General features: G+C 44.6%; 1 protein-coding gene across 1 annotated transcript in view; it reads right to left on the bottom strand.

Annotated features, from left to right (window-relative positions):
* The window catches only part of LOC106586367 (raftlin-2), a 30349-nt gene extending 28613 nt beyond the window's left edge, over positions 1-1736 (bottom strand). The window contains exon 1 of the mRNA XM_014173563.3: positions 1069-1736. Coding sequence (XP_014029038.1) covers positions 1069-1207 — 139 coding nt within the window. The 5' untranslated portion in view covers positions 1208-1736. The remainder of the gene's footprint in view (positions 1-1068) is intronic.
* Positions 1737-17396: the final 15660 nt, after the last annotated feature.

Below are 17396 nucleotides of genomic sequence, written 5' to 3'. Positions count from 1 at the left end.
GTACAGACTCATTGAGAATATATATATGAAAATGTATTTAGGCCATGTCCAGATAAGGGCCGGGTTGTGCTGTAGAATAAGAGTGACTGTATCAACTAGTGGGCTTTACTCCAAACCCCTGAACTGGGAGCCCAGCCACTTTCGACTGTGTCCATTATTCTGCAAGCCCAAACCCAATAACCCATGTAGACATAACCACATCGTCATATCTAAAGCTCATAGGCCTAACCATAAGGACAGAGGCTCCACAGTGAGAGAGATAATGGTGACTCACACTAGGGAGCCTCAGTCTACAGAGTCAAATACATTACAATTATTTATTAGGGAATGGGGTTGAACACGGGTTATATGGGTTCAATGGCATTATTTGGGTTCTACCAGATACTTAATAAACTAACACTCCATCCAAAGTGACATACACCACTGTTTACATGGCTGGCTTCTAGCTAAACAAATATTAGCGTTATTTCCCTTCCAAATAGGTCATTGGTACATCAACCAGTCCCAAGCTCCTCATGTTGTAGAGATTACACTAAAAACACTGCATTCTGACAAAGGATGCTGTTGCACTTTCAGATGATCAGAAATCATATTATAATGTGGTGGCAGGTCTCTGTGAGATTAGGACAGAAGGTATTTTTCCTTTCACATGGATGCGCGAACGCACACACGCTGGAAGAGAGGGGGTAAAGAAAAACCGTCCCGACCTATTTCTCTGGATGATAAAATGACAGCACTGTTGCTAGGAGAGAGGACCTGAGCCACTGCATAGGATACACACGTGTAGTGTTCCAATTAAGATCAGCCACAGGAAAGACCATTGCAGCCTATTTGAAAAGAAAACCTGCCATTTGTAAACCAATGTTCAAAAACCAAAATCCATACATAGTCAAAATAGTGACAAGCTTTAAAAGCACCTTACCCAGGTTATTTCAGAGGAAAATAGTAATTCATGTTTTTCTTTCATTCATTCAGTTAGTATAGCCTAGTCTATGTCTAAAGAAACATTGTTTAGAATATATCCTAAGTATTATGCTTAATCTATCAAGGTGAAACCCAAATGCATACCTTCCAAACTGAAATCCAGTAGGACATACTCGTAAACGGTGTCGGTTTTGATCTCTACTTGTGGTCTCTTCAGAGTGGAGTAGATCTTCCCGGGGCTGCTGTCCTCCGGGTCTTCCAGTTTCCTCAATCCGCAGCCCATAGTGCTGTGGTGGGATATCCAGCTCAAACTGCCCGGGCACGGTGACGGGAAGAGCCCGCTCCGCTATACAAACCGTTTTGCTACTGCTATGAAGTTAACGGGATTACTCCATCCACGGAGACGCTATTATTCCGTTTGAGTGCCGCCGGATAATCACTGTTATTTTTTTTGGGGGGGGAGGGGTGCAATTGTACAGTGAGAATATTTTCTGTAATAACTTATTTTGCAACGAAACGTGCGTCTGGAGCGTGCAGCTCTCGTTCCCTCTTGAAAAATAACTCACGGAAAAAGTTACATTTGACAACTCCTCCACCTCTGCGCGAGCGGCTACTTTGTTGCAAACGTCGATGAATTGTCAACAAATCCACTTTTGGTTTTATTTTCACCGATAAAACGATATCACTTGCAGCTTATCATCTAAACGAGAGTGGTTTCAGTAAAGCCGAATAATACGTCTGTGAGTGATTTAGAAAAGCCAAAGCAGTTTGCAGGAGACAGAAAAAATGGGAGGACCGAAGGAGAGGAGGTGATTTGGGCAGCAACAACATCCACTAATGTCTAACTGAGGAAGTTGTAGTCTAGCTCTATTTTTATGATATTCTGTCACACTTCATGTAGTTTAGGTCATAGATCATATAACATTGTTCAACCTCTATAGTTTAGGTTTGTGCTGTTTAGTGCAAAGAAAATACACTGTTACCCTACTACTGCAGGGCAGGGTAACCTTTTCAGGTTATATGGAGTTGCTTATATAATTAGACCATACTTTTGTATGAATTTACAACCCCAGTAACATTAGATCATATTGAGGGCATTGGTATAATTCAAAGCCACCAGAGACTGCTATATTCTCTGTAAAGTTGAAATAGTTACTGTAAGTAATTGGAGTTACAAAGTGAATGACAGGATGTGTGACCAAGGTGTGTACCACTCCACCTGTTCAAAGGTTTATGGAGCAGATAGTTTCATTCACCTGTCATTTCCATTACCAACACTTTCTCTAAGTCAGTGACCGAAGTCCAAGGTCCATCTCTATAGTTATGGCCTGCCCATAACTCATATCTGCCTAACTAAGACACAGGCATGTTGACATGTGCACGGTCAATCTATCGACCCATCTTTTCACTACTTGAATGAATTGGAGGTCCATTATGACTTCATTGAAACAATCTATGACAGAGAGGTTATTCAGAGTGGTGGGCATGTTGTCCATTGTCCATCTCAATTGAAGCTGTTTTGCCAATAGATACAGATTTCTATTTGATTGTTAAATTTTACTATATCTCTATCCCCAGACAAGGGAACTGGTGACAATTAGTAATATACATTTGAACCAAATGAACTGAAATGAAGTCTATTTTGTGTGTCTGTGTGTGTTATAGCTCTCTCTTTCTCTCTTACACACACACCGCCAAAGAACCCATTTTGCAATCAACAAACTGCCAACTTAATGTGATCACCAGATAATGTCTAACAGAATTAGACTCAAAACGCTATCTCTCCACAGGTTGTCCCTGAGGGGGGGTTATGGATTGGCCAGGATGGCATATGTCACCACGGCCCAACGGCCCACCCCCTGTCCCAGGCTACCAGTGAGGGCTAATGGAACCCAGGTGGTGGAGAGCGTCAGGGTGTGTGTGTGGGTGGGTGTGTGTGTGTCATCTGACCCGCTCTACTGTGTTTGTCCACTCTTTGGATGACAACTCCGAGGGGTGACTTCAGCAGCCCCCCTTTGCCCCTTGCTGTCCTGTACCTCTGACCCCATCACTCAGTGCCTGCCTATCCCAACACCACCCATATCCTCTGCCTATCCCAACACCACCCATATCCTCTGCCTATCCCAACACCACCCATATCCTCTGCCTATCCCAACAGCCACCCGTATCCTCTGCCTATCCCAACACCACCCATATCCTCTGCCTATCCCAACACCACCCATATCCTCTGCCTATCCCAACACCACCCATATCCTCTGCCTATCCCAACACCACCCATATCCCCTGCCTATCCCAACACCACCCATATCCTCTGCCTATCCCAACACCACCCATATCCTCTGCCTATCGAAACACCACCCATATCCTCTGCCTATCCCAACACCACCCATATCCTCTGCCTATCCCAACACCACCCATATCCTCTGCCTATCCCAACACCACCCATATCCTCTGCCTATCCCAACACCACCCATATCCTCTGCCTATCCCAACACCACCCATATCCTCTGCCTATCCCAACACCACCCATATCCTCTGCCTATCCCAACAGCCACCCGTATCCTCTGCCTATCCCAACACCACCCATATCCTCTGCCTATCCCAACACCACCCATATCCTCTGCCTATCCCAACACCACCCATATCCCCTGCCTATCCCAACACCACCCATATCCTCTGCCTATCCCAACACCACCCATATCCTCTGCCTATCCCAACACCACCCATATCCTCTGCCTATCGAAACACCACCCATATCCTCTGCCTATCCCAACACCACCCATATCCTCTGCCTATCCCAACACCACCCATATCCTCTGCCTATCCCAACACCACCCATATCCTCTGCCTATCCCAACACCACCCATATCCTCTGCCTATCCCAACACCCCCCATATCCCCTGCCTATCCCAACACCACCCTTATCCTCTGCCTATCCCAACACCACCCATATCCCCTGCCTATCCCAACACCTCCCATATCCTCTGCCTATCCCAACACCACCCATATCCCCTGCCTATCCCAACACCACCCATATCCTCTGCCTATCCCAACACCACCCATATCCTCTGCCTATCGAAACACCACCCATATCCTCTGCCTATCCCAACACCACCCATATCCTCTGCCTATCACAACACCACCCATATCCTCTGCCTATCCCAACACCACCCATATCCTCTGCCTATCCCAACACCCCCCATATCCCCTGCCTATCCCAACACCACCCTTATCCTCTGCCTATCCCAACACCACCCATATCCCCTGCCTATCCCAACACCTCCCATATCCTCTGCCTATTCCAACACCCCCCATGTCCCCTGCCTATCCCAACACCCCCCATGTCCCCTGCCTACAATAACACCCTCCATGTCCCCGGCCTGCCTCAACACCCCCCCATATCCTCTGCCTATCCCAACACCCCCCATGTCCCCTGCCTACAATAACACCCTCCATGTCCCCGGCCTGCCTCAACACCCCCCATATCCTCTGCCTATCCCAATACCACCCATATCCTCTGCCTATCCCAACACCACCCATATCCTCTGCCTATCCCAACACCCCCCATATCCCCTGCCTATCCCAACACCACCCATATCCTCTGCCTATCCCAACTCCACCCTTATCCTCTGCCTATCCCAACACCACCCATATCCCCTGCCTATCCCAACACCTCCCATATCCTCTGCCTATTCCAACACCCCCCATGTCCCCTGCCTATCCCAACACCCCCCATGTCCCCTGCCTACAATAACACCCTCCATGTCCCCGGCCTGCCTCAACACCCCCCATATCCCCTGCCTATCCCAACACCTCCCATATCCTCTGCCTATTCCAACACCCCCCATGTCCCCTGCCTATCCCAACACCCCCCATGTCCCCTGCCTACAATAACACCCTCCATGTCCCCGGCCTGCCTCAACACCCCCCATATCCCCTGCCTATCCCAACACCTCCCATATCCTCTGCCTATTCCAACACCCCCCATGTCCCCTGCCTATCCCAACACCCCCCATGTCCCCTGCCTACAATAACACCCTCCATGTCCCCGGCCTGCCTCAACACCCCCCATATCCCCTGCCTATCCCAACACCTCCCATATCCTCTGCCTATCCCAACACCTCCCATATCCTCTGCCTATTCCAACACCCCCCATGTCCCCTGCCTATCCCAACACCCCCCATGTCCCCTGCCTACAATAACACCCTCCATGTCCCCGGCCTGCCTCAACACCCCCCATATCCCCTGCCTATCCCAACACCACCCATATCCTCTGCCTATCCCAACACCACCCATATCCTCTGCCTATCCCAACACCACCCATATCCCCTGCCTATCCCAACACCACCCATATCCTCTGCCTATCCCAACACCACCCATATCCTCTGCCTATCCCAACACCACCCATATCCTCTGCCTATCCCAACACCCCCCATATCCCCTGCCTATCCCAACTCCACCCTTATCCTCTGCCTATCCCAACACCACCCATATCCCCTGCCTATCCCAACACCTCCCATATCCTCTGCCTATTCCAACACCCCCCATGTCCCCTGCCTATCCCAACACCACCCATATCCTCTGCCTATCCCAACACCACCCATATCCTCTACCTATCCCAACACCTCCCATATCCTCTGCCTATTCGAACACCCCCCATGTCCCCTGCCTATCCCAACACCCCCCATGTCCCCTGCCTACAATAACACCCTCCATGTCCCCGGCCTGCCTCAACACCCCCCGTATCCCCTGCCTATCCCAACACCCCCCATATCCTCTGCCTGCCCTCCTAGTCTGTTTCCGCTGTGGACCATTAACAACACAGACCCAGACAGCAGACCGCCTCTCAAACACTCCCATTAACCCTTTCATTAGTGATAAATAGACACACAACTCCACGCCCACACAGACACTGGAAATTAGGAACATAAAATACTGTTTGTCTCATTCTCAAATTTGACATTTTACTCATTCTCATCCAGTCCTACAAACTCCCACAGAGACACAAATAAGAATACATCATACATCCATGATGAAGTTAAGCCTACCCTACATTCTAAGAATTAATCAGACACGTGTTGACTCCATGTCTCACACACTCACACACGTGAGTGGACACTGTGTGTGTGTGTGTGTGTGTGTTGATTGAGGAATGCTCACTGGGATCATTGAAGCAGCTGAGGCCGGGCCAGTATGACAGCTGTAGGTCCTTATTGGGTAAACCACCAACACCAGGTGTTGACTGGTTCACACTGATCATAATTGGATCAACATCTATACACTTCTGATTGCTGCATCTGTCACGTTAGAATGCGCCTCCAGGAAAATAATGACTTTTATCCTGTAATGTCTTGACCTGGTGATTCTGTAAGTCTTCTGATTTCATTGCAGTCACAGGCTAGAAAAAAGGAAACATTGATTAAGATGGTGCATGTAGTTATTGTTTTGTAGCATATTTAGAGCTCTTGATAAGACTTTGCTTTGACTTGACTATCAACACTGAAAACATGAAAGCGTGTCACAGCTGAAGATTATTATCCTTGTACAGTCACTTTGTCACAATGAACAGAAGGGAGGAAAGAAAAGAAGGAAAGAAAGGAAGGAAGTCGCCAAATGGACGGAATAAGAGAATGAAAGCTATGAAAAAACTGCAAAAATCCTTGAACATATGAGAGAATGTGGATGATTAATTTCTGAAACAGCCAGATATAAAGGCTGCTTCTGTCAACCAAACACCTGCTGAGCTTGACTGACCAGAACAGAGAAGAAGAAGAAGAGATAATAGTTTACACCCCATACACAGTCACAAAGAATGAAACCACTCATGGATAAGTATAGAATACTATATGGAATTGCTAGCTATTCGTCCTGGAAACAGTAGCCAGTATGATTTTGTATAAGCCGGTGACATCATCAATACTTGGGCCGAAACAGTTCAGCCAGCACCCTGGCTAGCCTGGGCAGTAGTCGTTCAAATACGTCTCAGTCAAAGGATTTCCACACCACATGCTATATGTGTTTGTGGTCTGGAGGAATGTTCAAAAATAGCCTCTGTGTAAAAAGACTGACAACTGTCTGTGTCCAAAATAGCACCCTATTCCCTGTATAGTGCCCTACTTTTGACCAGTGCCCTGTGGCCCTGGTCAAAAGTAGTGCACTACATAGGGAATAGGGTGCCATTTGGGATGAAGACTGGGACTCTCAGACAGGAAACCACTGTCATTCTAGAGCCCCACCCAGTCCAGAGCAGAGGACAGTGGGAAGGAAACCCTTCTTTAAACACTGGGAAGGAAGGACACTATATGACCTAAACCATACAGTGGGGGAAAAAAGTATTTGATCCCCTGCTGATTTTGTACGTTTGCCCACTGATAAAGAAAGGATCAGTCTATAATTTTAATGGTAGGTTTATTTGAAGAGTGAGAGACAGAATAACAACAAAAAATATCCAGAAAAACGCATGTCAAAAATGTTCTAAATTGATTTGCATTTTAATGAGGGAAATAAGTATTTCACCCCCTCTCAATCAGAAAGATTTCTGGCTCCCAGGTGTCTTTTATACAGGTAACGAGCTGAGATTAGGAGCACACTCTTAAAGGGAGTGCTCTTAAGCGCAGCTTGTTACCTGTAAAAAAGACACCTGTCCACAGAAGCAATCAATCAATCAGATTCCAAACTCTCCACCATGGCCAAGACCAAAGAGCTCTCCAAGGATGTCAGGGACAAGATTGTAGACCTACACAAGGCTGGAATGGGCTACAAGACCATCGCCAAGCAGCTTGGTGAGAAGGTGACAACATTTGGTACGATTATTCGCAAATGGAAGAAACACAAAAGAACTGTCAATATCCCTCGGCCTGGGGCTCCATGCAAGATCTCACCTCATGGGGTTGCATTGATCATGAGATCAGTGAGGAATCAGCCCAGAACTACACGGGAGGATCTTGTCACCAAGAAAACAATTGGTAACACACTACGCCGTGAAGGACTGAAATCCTGCAGCGCCCGCAATGTCCCCCTGCTCAAGAATACATATACATGCCCGTCTGAAGTTTGCCAATGAACATCTGAATGATTCAGAGGACAACTGGTGAAAGTGTTGTGGTCAGATGAGACCAAAATGGAGCTCTTTGGCATCAACTCAACTCGCCGTGTTTGGAGGAGGAGGAATGCTGCCTATGACCCCAAGAACATCATCTCCACTGTCAAACATGGAGGTGGAAACATTATGCTTTGGGGATGTTTTCTGCTAAGGGGACAGGACAACTTCACCGCATCAAAGGGACGATGGACGGGGCCATGTACCGTCAAATCTTGGGTGAGAACATCCTTCCCTCAGCCAGGGCATTGAAAATGGGTCGTGGATGGGTATTCTAGCATGACAATGACTCAAAACGCACGGCCAAGGCAACAAAGGAGTGGCTCAAGAAGAAGCACATTAAGGTCCTGGAGTGGCCTAGCCAGTCTCCAGACCTTAATCCCATAGAAAATCTGTGGAGGGAGCTGAAGGTTCGAGTTGCCAAACGTCAGCCTCGAAACCTTAATGACTTGGAGAAGATCTGCAAAGAGGAGTGGGACAAAATCCCTCCTGAGATGTGTGCAAACCTGGTGGCCAACTACAAGAAACGTCTGACCTCTGTGATTGCCAACAAGGGTTTTGCCACCAAGTACTAAGTCATGTTTTGCAGAGGGGTCAAATACTTATTTCCCTCATTAAAATGCAAATCATTTTATAACATTTTTGACATGCGTTTTTCTGGATTATTTTGTTGTTATTCTGTCTCTCACTGTTCAAATAAACCTACCATTAAAATTATAGACTGATCATTTCTTTGTAAGTGGGCAAACGTACAAAATCAGCAGGGGATCAAATACTTTTTCCCCCCACTGTACGTCTTGTCTTCCTCTGCCAAGCTGAAGGGTTGGTCACTGGCATGCATCACATGTATAATGAACAAAAATATGTTTCATGAGCTGACGTAAAACATCCAGAAATGTTCCATATGCACAAAAAGCTTATTTCTCTCAAATGTTGTGCACAATTTATTTTACATCCCTGTTAGTGAGCATTTCTCTTTGCCAAAATAATGTATGGCGTCGTGTGGGCGAACAGTTTGCTGATGTCAGCGTTGTGAACAGAGTGCCCTATGCTGGCTGTGGGGTTATGGTATGGGCAGGAATAAGCTACAGACAATGAACACAATTGCATTTTATCGATGGCAATTTGAATGCACAGAGATACTGTGATGAGATCCTGAGGCCTATTGTGGTGTCATTCATCTGCTACCATCACTTCATGTTTCAGCATGATAATGCAAGGCCCCATGTTGCAAGGAACTGTACACAATTCCTGGAAGCTGAAAATGTCCAAGTTCTTCCATGGCCTGCATACTCACCAGATGTGTGTTTCAGTTCCCGCCAATATCCAACATGTTTCAGTTCCCACCAATATCCAGCAACTTCGCACAGCCATTGAAGAAGAGTGGGACAACATTCCACAGGCCACAATCAACATCCTGATCAACTCTGTGAAGGAGATGTGTCAAAATGCATGAGGCAAATGGTGGTCACACCAGATACTGACTGCTTTTCTGATCCACACCCCTACCTTTTTTTAAGGTATCTGTGACCAACAGATGCATATCTATATTCATAGTCATGTGAAATCTATAGATTAGGGCCTAATACATTTATTTTATTTGACTGATTTCCTTATATGAACTGTAATTCAGTAAAATCTTTGTTGCGTTTATGTTTAGTGACAAGAACCTCCTCTGCACCAAATCTGTGTTCTCTTTCTTAACATCATATTTTGGTTAGGGCCAGGAATTTTTCATGAACACATGATCTAATCAGGAGATCTGTGGGCCAGAGTTATAGGCTACGTTGCTTTTGTGGTCAGAGACAACTCTGGGCCCTAACCGTACTGTATGTAATGCTGTGTCTGTGTGTTAATATGGTGTTTGATTGACAGCTGGGCTGGTCTATGTGTTAATATGGTGTTTGATTGACAGCTGGTGTTTGGCTGGTTACGCCCAGGGGTCCAGACCCATTGAGTGGTTATATCTGTGTCTGCATCTGCGTGTGAGTGGTTCAGTTGACCTGGTCATAATAAATACTGAATTACTACTGCATGGAGTCAGAGAGGCTTTATCCAAGAGGAACAGATGGACAAGCAAGTGTGTCAGAGAGAGAGAGTGTGTGTGTGAGAGAGAGAGAGATCATGGTGTTTGATTAGTTGGGTAATGTTGCCACCTAGTGTCTAACATATTATTATTCACAGTTTGAAGAAGTAGTCATGAATGCAATGGACTTAACAGTAGAGCCAGTCGATCACATGTCCGTGTTCCAAATTATACTTCCATGTGGTTCTATCAATAAAAATGGCAGAGCCTGTGGAACAAAATTTTAACCTTTCAGAATACAGACCATATTAGGTCTAAGGTTTAGGGCTTCAGATCCTACCGTGACATAAGAAGGAAGAAATAATGTATATCTGGTATTAAGAATGAATGGAAAACCTGTGCTCAGTGCAGACTACATTAGAATATAGTGAGTGGTTTGGAGAGCAGCTGTGAGTCTACTAGGGTTGTGTTGTCGTCATCCCCCAGGAGAGAGAGAGAGAGAGATCACATCTGCTGCTTTCCTCTACTGCCTATTACAGTAACAGAGTAGGAGGAAGACCCAATGACCTTACACATCTCAACACCTGCTGTACTGTGTTGCTGTAAAGCCAGAACACAACTAACTCCCCAAGATCCTGCACTACAGCCAGACACACAGATACACATAGTCCCTCAAACACCGGCCCTGTCTCTCATACACACACACACACACACACACACACATAACACAGGAATGCAGTAGGGGAGAAGGAGAGGTCCATTTTTAGAGCAGTGAAAATAATTGTTTTTGCAGAGTACACTCTTAGAAGGAAAGTGCTATCTAGAACCTAAAAGGGTTCTTCGGCTGTCCCCGTATAAGAACATTTTGAAGAACCCCTTTTGGTTCCATGTAGAACCCTTTCCACAGAGGAACCAAAAAGGGTTCTGCTATGGGAACAGTGGAAGAACCATTTTGGAACAATTTTTTCTAAGAGTGCACTGTCCTCCTGACTTTGAAAGATGTATCTCGTTTTGAACAAGCATCTGCTCTTTCGGATTCTAGATAGAAACATTGTGATTAATAACCTGGATAATCTGAACGGTAGGCTTCGTCTATCAATAGGTTTGGCATCTCAGTCCATAATTTCATTTTAATTATGTATTTTTTTTATTTAACATTTATTTCAGCAGGGAGTCATTGTGAGACCACGAGCTCAGATTACTCACAACATTGTCAAAGCGCCACTGAGAAGCTATCTGTCACGTCCTGACCAGTAAAGGGGTTATTTGTTATTGTAGTTTGGTCAGGACGTGGCAGGGGGTGTTTGTTTAGAGTGTTTCGGGGTTTGTTGGGCTATGTTCTTATGTAAGAGGGGTGTTTGTTTTATGTGTTTCGGGGTTTGTGGTTAATGTTCTATGTTAGTATATTTCTATGTTCATTCTAGTCTTTCTATTTCTATGTTTAGTTAATGGGGTTGACCTTCAATTGGAAGCAGCTGCTCCTTGTTGCCTCTAATTGAAGGTCCTATTTAAGAGGGGTGTGTTTTCTATGGGATTTTGTGGGTAGTTGTTCCTTGTATAGCTGTTAAGCCTTACAGGACTGTTTATCGTCGTTGTTTTTGTATACTTTTGTTTTGGTTTTCCTTCTTTCTGCCAAATAAAAAAAGATGAGTATACACATTCCCGCTGCATTTTGGTCAAATCCTTACGACAAACGTGACACTATCAAAGATACAAACTACAATAATATTTGTCTTCCTTTCATGTGGTTTCTATACCTTATGGCTTTGTGTTGTAATAGTAAAAATAACCAATAAAACATCCCCAATCATCTCAGAACTTATCATGTTACAAGAATTGTGTGTACGTCTTGTTCAACATTTATAAATATACTGTACTAGAATATTTGCTTGTTTAACATGTTTGTACAAGGCCATTAGAATTGGCACATGGATATTGAACTCTGGAATGTGTCAGAGCAGTGATAGTGATGGAAAACACCAGGGCTGGCCACCCAGAAGTGAGGATTTCTGTTGGTTATCTTTACCAAAACTCTCAGTTGAACTTTCTCAGTCCTGCAAAATGACTAATGGCAAACAAGACCATGTGAAGTTAACCCTCCTAAAATGTGGCTAGAGCAGAATGATCGATTAGAACTGGGCCCTGGTCAATAGTAGTACACTACATATGTTTATGCCTCTGTAGTGGGGTTTGCGGGGTTTGCATGTCTCTGTTTAAGTGAGAGGATCAGTGTCTATATTAGTGTGTGTGTGTGCAAGTGCAATCAGTCACAGAGGAGAGGGTGTTCAGGATGAACTGCTCCTTGGCACAAACAACTATTTTTCAAGGAGGAAGTCAGTAGACCAATTCACAGGCCCAATCTGTGCACATACACACACATTTGACACACACACACACACAACTATGTCTTACTATATTTGTGAGGACTTTTTGGGGACCAACAATTGATTCCCATTCAAAATCCTATTTTCCCTAACCCTAACGCTTAACCTAACCTTAACCTAAACCCCTAACTCATAACACTAACCCAAACCCTAATCCTACAGACCTAACCCATAAGCCTAAAATTGCCTTTTTACAAATGAGGACCGGCAAATTGTCCTCACTTCCCTGAATTTTAGTTGGTTTACTATTCTTGTGAGGACTTCTGGTACACAAACAAACAAAGAAACAAACACACACAGAGAGAAAGAGAGAGCACTGAGCCTCCAGAATGCACCACCACATAACATGAAGGCACCAGTTTCACCATGTCTAGGCTATACAGTTGGTTGGCCATCTCTCTTGGTGTCCTCTGAAGCAACTAAATCTATCTCTACCTTCATGGTGTCATTGTTGCCTTTTGGACCTGTAATATCTGTTATTCTAGACAGTGTAAAACAAACTGGATCAAGATAACATATTATATAGGAATATACATTCCTTTAAGTGATTTTTTTTGTTTTTCACTCCGGAAAACATGTGCAATACCTTGTAGACCTATATTTGTTTGATGGAAGCTGGAACTTCTTTTTCCTCCAATGTATGGATGGACTCGAATCCAAAACCAAATAAATGACAAGAGCGTCTATTTCCAAGAATGTTCTCGTTCACCTGTCGTGTTTATAGATGGGTTGGATGTTTAGCAACAAAATCAACACATGCCCAGCTATGATATAAAACAGACAGGGTTGGCTTAGATTGTTGACAACATGAAAACTATATTTCTTCTCCAATGTTTATTGAAAACATTAATACATGTTGATAAATACATATAAGCACTTGTTGTCTATCAATACATCTTCACAGTTGTTGGCTAGCTAGCGAATTTTAGCCATATTAGCATAGCTAAAACAAGACATGGAATCAAGAACATGCTAAAACTAGCTGAAACAAGCGACCTATGATTCCCCACATGCCAGCTTCTTGTCATTGCTGCTAGCTATTTGACCATCCAGAATCACAACAACACACAGACTTCTGCCCCAGTGAAACGTACACATCATTTTTGTGACGGTAACAGTCCCTCTATGAGATGTGGATATCATTAGCAAGCTGTGAGGGGTACTGTAGGACTTGCACCCTAATTACCCGCATGGCCTATTTACGTTTCATAGTGCACCTACGTGCCACATCTCACCTGGCGTACTGCTCCGCGAGTGCAGGGTTGCAGCAAACACCTTCAATAAAGAATGTGAGCTTTTAAACCAACTCACATTGTTTTACAATTTATTTTTATTTATTTATTTTTATTTTAAAAAGCTGGGGAGTAGATCAGCTTTAATATTGGAGATAGATTGTAGCTTCCATCAATGTAATTGTCTGCATCACTTCCCATCCCCCATATATTTTTGGGACACTGTAAAGTCCATGGAGAATAAGAGCACCTCCTCCCAGCTGCCCACTGCACTGAGGCTAGGAAACACTGTCACCACCGATAAACCCACTATAATCGAGAATTTCAATAAGCATTTCTCTACGGCTGGCCATGCTTTCCTCCTGGCTACCCCAACCCCGGCCAACAGCTCCGTACCTCCCGCAAAAACTTGCCCAAGCCTCCCCAGCTTCTCCTTCACCCAAATCCAGATAGCAGATGTTCTGAAAGAGCTGCAAAACCTGGACCTGTAGAATTCAGCTGGGCAAGACAATCTGGACCCTCTCATTTTAAAATTATCCGCCGCCATTGTTGCAACCCCTATTACCAGTCTGTTCAACCTCTCTTTCGTATCGTCCGAGATCCCTAAAGATTGGAAAGCTGCTGTGGTCATCCCCCTCTTCAAAGGGGGTGACACTCTAGACCCAAACTGTTACAGACCTATATCCATCCTGCCCTGCTTTCTAAAGTCTTCGAAAGCCAAGTTAACAAACAGATCACTGACCATTTCGAATCCCACCGTACCTTCACCACTATGCAATCTGGTTTCCGAGCTGGTCACGGGTGCACCTCAGCCACGCTCAAGGTACTAAATGATATAACTGCCATTGATAAAAGACAATACTGTGCAGCCGTCTTCATCGACCTGGCCAAGGCTTTCGACTGTTAATCACCGTATTCTTATCAGCAGACTCAACAGCCTTGGTTTCACAAATGACTGCCTCGCCTGGTTTACCAACTACTTCTCTGATAGAGTTCAGTGTGTCAAATCGGAGGGCCTGTTGTCCGGACCTCTGGCAGTCTCTATGGGGTTACCACAGGGTTCAATTCTCGGGCCGACTCTTTTCTCTTTATATATCAGTGATGTCGATCTTGCTGCGGGTGATTCTCTGAACCACCTCTACGCAGACGACACCATTCTGTATACTTCTGGCCCTTCTTTGGACACTGTGTTAACTAACCTCCAAACGAGCTTCAATGCCATACAAGACTCCTTCTGTGGCCTCCAACTGCTCTTAAACACTAGTAAAACTAAATGCATGCTTTTCAACCGATCGCTGTCCAAACCTGCCCGCCCGACTAGCATCATTACTCTGGACAGTTCTGACTTAGAAGATGTGGACAACTACAAATAACTAAGTGTCTGGCTAGACTGTAAACTCTCCTTCCAGACTCATATTAAACATGCCCAATCCAAAATTAAATATGGAATCGGCTTCCTATTTCGCAACAAAGCCTACTTCACTCATGCTGCCAAACATACCCTCGTAAAACTGACTATCCTACCGATCCTTGACTTCGGCGATGTCATTTACAAAATAGCCTCCAAAACTCTACTCAGCAAACTGAATGCGGTCTATCACAGTGCCATCCATTTTGTCACCAAAACCCCATATACTACCCACCACTGCGACCTGTATGCTCTCGTCGGCTGGCCCTCGCTACATATTCATCGCCAGACCCACTGGCTCCAGGTCATCTATATGTCTTTGCTAGGTAAAGCTCCGCCTTATCTCATCTCACTGGTCACCATAACAACACCCATGCGTAGCACGCGCTCCAGCAGGTATATCTCACTGGTCATCTCTAAAGCCAACACCTCGTTTGGCTGCCTTTCCTTCCAGTTCTCTGCTGCCAATGACTGGAACGAATTGCACAAATTGCTGAAGTTGGAGACTTATATCTCCCTCACTAACTTTAAACATCAGCTATCTGAGCAGCTTACCGATCGCTGCACCTGTACACAGCCCATCTGTGAATAGCCCATCCAATCTACTTACCTCATCTCCATATTGTTTTTATTTACTTTTTTGCTCTTTTGCACACCAGTATTTCTACTTGCACATCATCATCTGCACATCTATCACTCCAGTGTTCAATTTGCTAAATTGGAATTACTTGGCCTATTACTTGGCTACTATGGCCTATTTATTGCCTTACCTCCTCACGCCATTTGCACACACTGTATATAGACTTTTTCTAGTGTGTTATTGACTGTATGTTTGTGGTTGTTTGTGTCGCACTGTTTTGCTTTATCTTGGCCAGGTTGCAGTTGTAAATGAGAACTTGTTCTCAACTGGCCTACCTGGTTAAATAAAGGTGAAATAAAAAAATATATATATATATTTTGCAATATACATATATACATACTGTACCAGTCAAAAGTTTGGACACACCTACTCATTCCAGGGTTTTTCTTTATTTTTACTATTTTCTACATTGTAGAATAATAGTCAAGACATCAAAACTATGAAATAACACATATAGGATCATGTAGAAACCAAAAAAGTGTTAAACAAATCAAAATACATGTTATTTTTGAGATTCTTCAAAGTAACCACCCTTTGCATTGATGACTGCTTTGCACACTCTTGGCATTCTCTCAACCAGCTTCACCTGGAATGCTTTTCCAACAATCTTGAAGGAGTTCCCACATATGCTGAGCACTTGTTGGCTGCTTTTCCTTCACTCTGCGGTCCAACTCATCCCAAACCATCTCAATTGGGTTGAGGTCGGGTGATTGTGAAGGCCAGGTCATCTGATGCAGCACTCCATCTCTCTCCTTCTTGGTCAAATAGCCATTACAAAGCCTGGAGGTGTGTTGGGTCATTGTCTTGTTGAAAAACAAACGAGAGTCCCACTAAGCGCAAACCAAATGGGATGGCGTATCGCTGCAGAATGCTGTGGTAGCCATGCTGGTTAAGTATGTCTTGAATTCTAAATAAATCATAGACAGTGTCACCAGCAAAGCACCCCCACACCATCACACCTCCTCCTTCATGCTTCACGGTGGGAACCACACATGCGGAGATCATCCATTCACCTACTCTGTGTCTCACAAAGACACGGCGGTTGGAACCAAAAATCTCAACTTTGGACTCATCAGACTAAAGGACAGATTTCCACTGGTTTAATGTCCATTGCTCGTGTTTCTTGGCCCAAGCAAGTCTCTTCTTATTATTGGTGTCCTTTAGTAGTGGTCTCTTCGCAGCAATTCGACCATGAAGGCCTGATTCACGAAGTCTGCTCTGAACAGTTGATGTTGAGATGTGTCTGTTACTTGAACTCCGTGAAGTATTTATTTGGGATGCAATCTGAGGTGCAGGTAACTCTAATGAACTTATCCTCTGCAGGTAACCCTGCGTCTTCCTTTCCTGTGGCGGTCCTCATGAGAGCCAGTTTCATCATAGCGCTTGATGGTTTTTGCGACTGCACTTGAAGAAACTTTCAAAGTGCTTGACATTTTCCAGATTGACTGACCTTCATGTCTTAAAGTAATGATGGACTGTCGTTTCTCTTTGCTTATTTGAGCTATTCTTGCCATAATATGGACTTGGTATTTTACCAAATAGGGCTATCTTCTATATACCACCCCTAACTTGTCAAAACACAACTGATTGGCTCAAACACATTAAGAAGGAAAGAAATTCCACAAATTAACTTTTAACAATGCACACCTGTTAATTGAAATGCATTCCAGGTGACTACCTCAT

The sequence above is a fragment of the Salmo salar genome, chromosome 25 (genome assembly GCF_965601325.2).
Source record: "Salmo salar chromosome 25, fSalSal1, whole genome shotgun sequence".
Classification (NCBI taxonomy): domain Eukaryota; kingdom Metazoa; phylum Chordata; class Actinopteri; order Salmoniformes; family Salmonidae; genus Salmo; species Salmo salar.
Note: the sequence above shows the minus strand (reverse complement) of the source record. Positions and strands in the feature narration are given on the sequence as shown.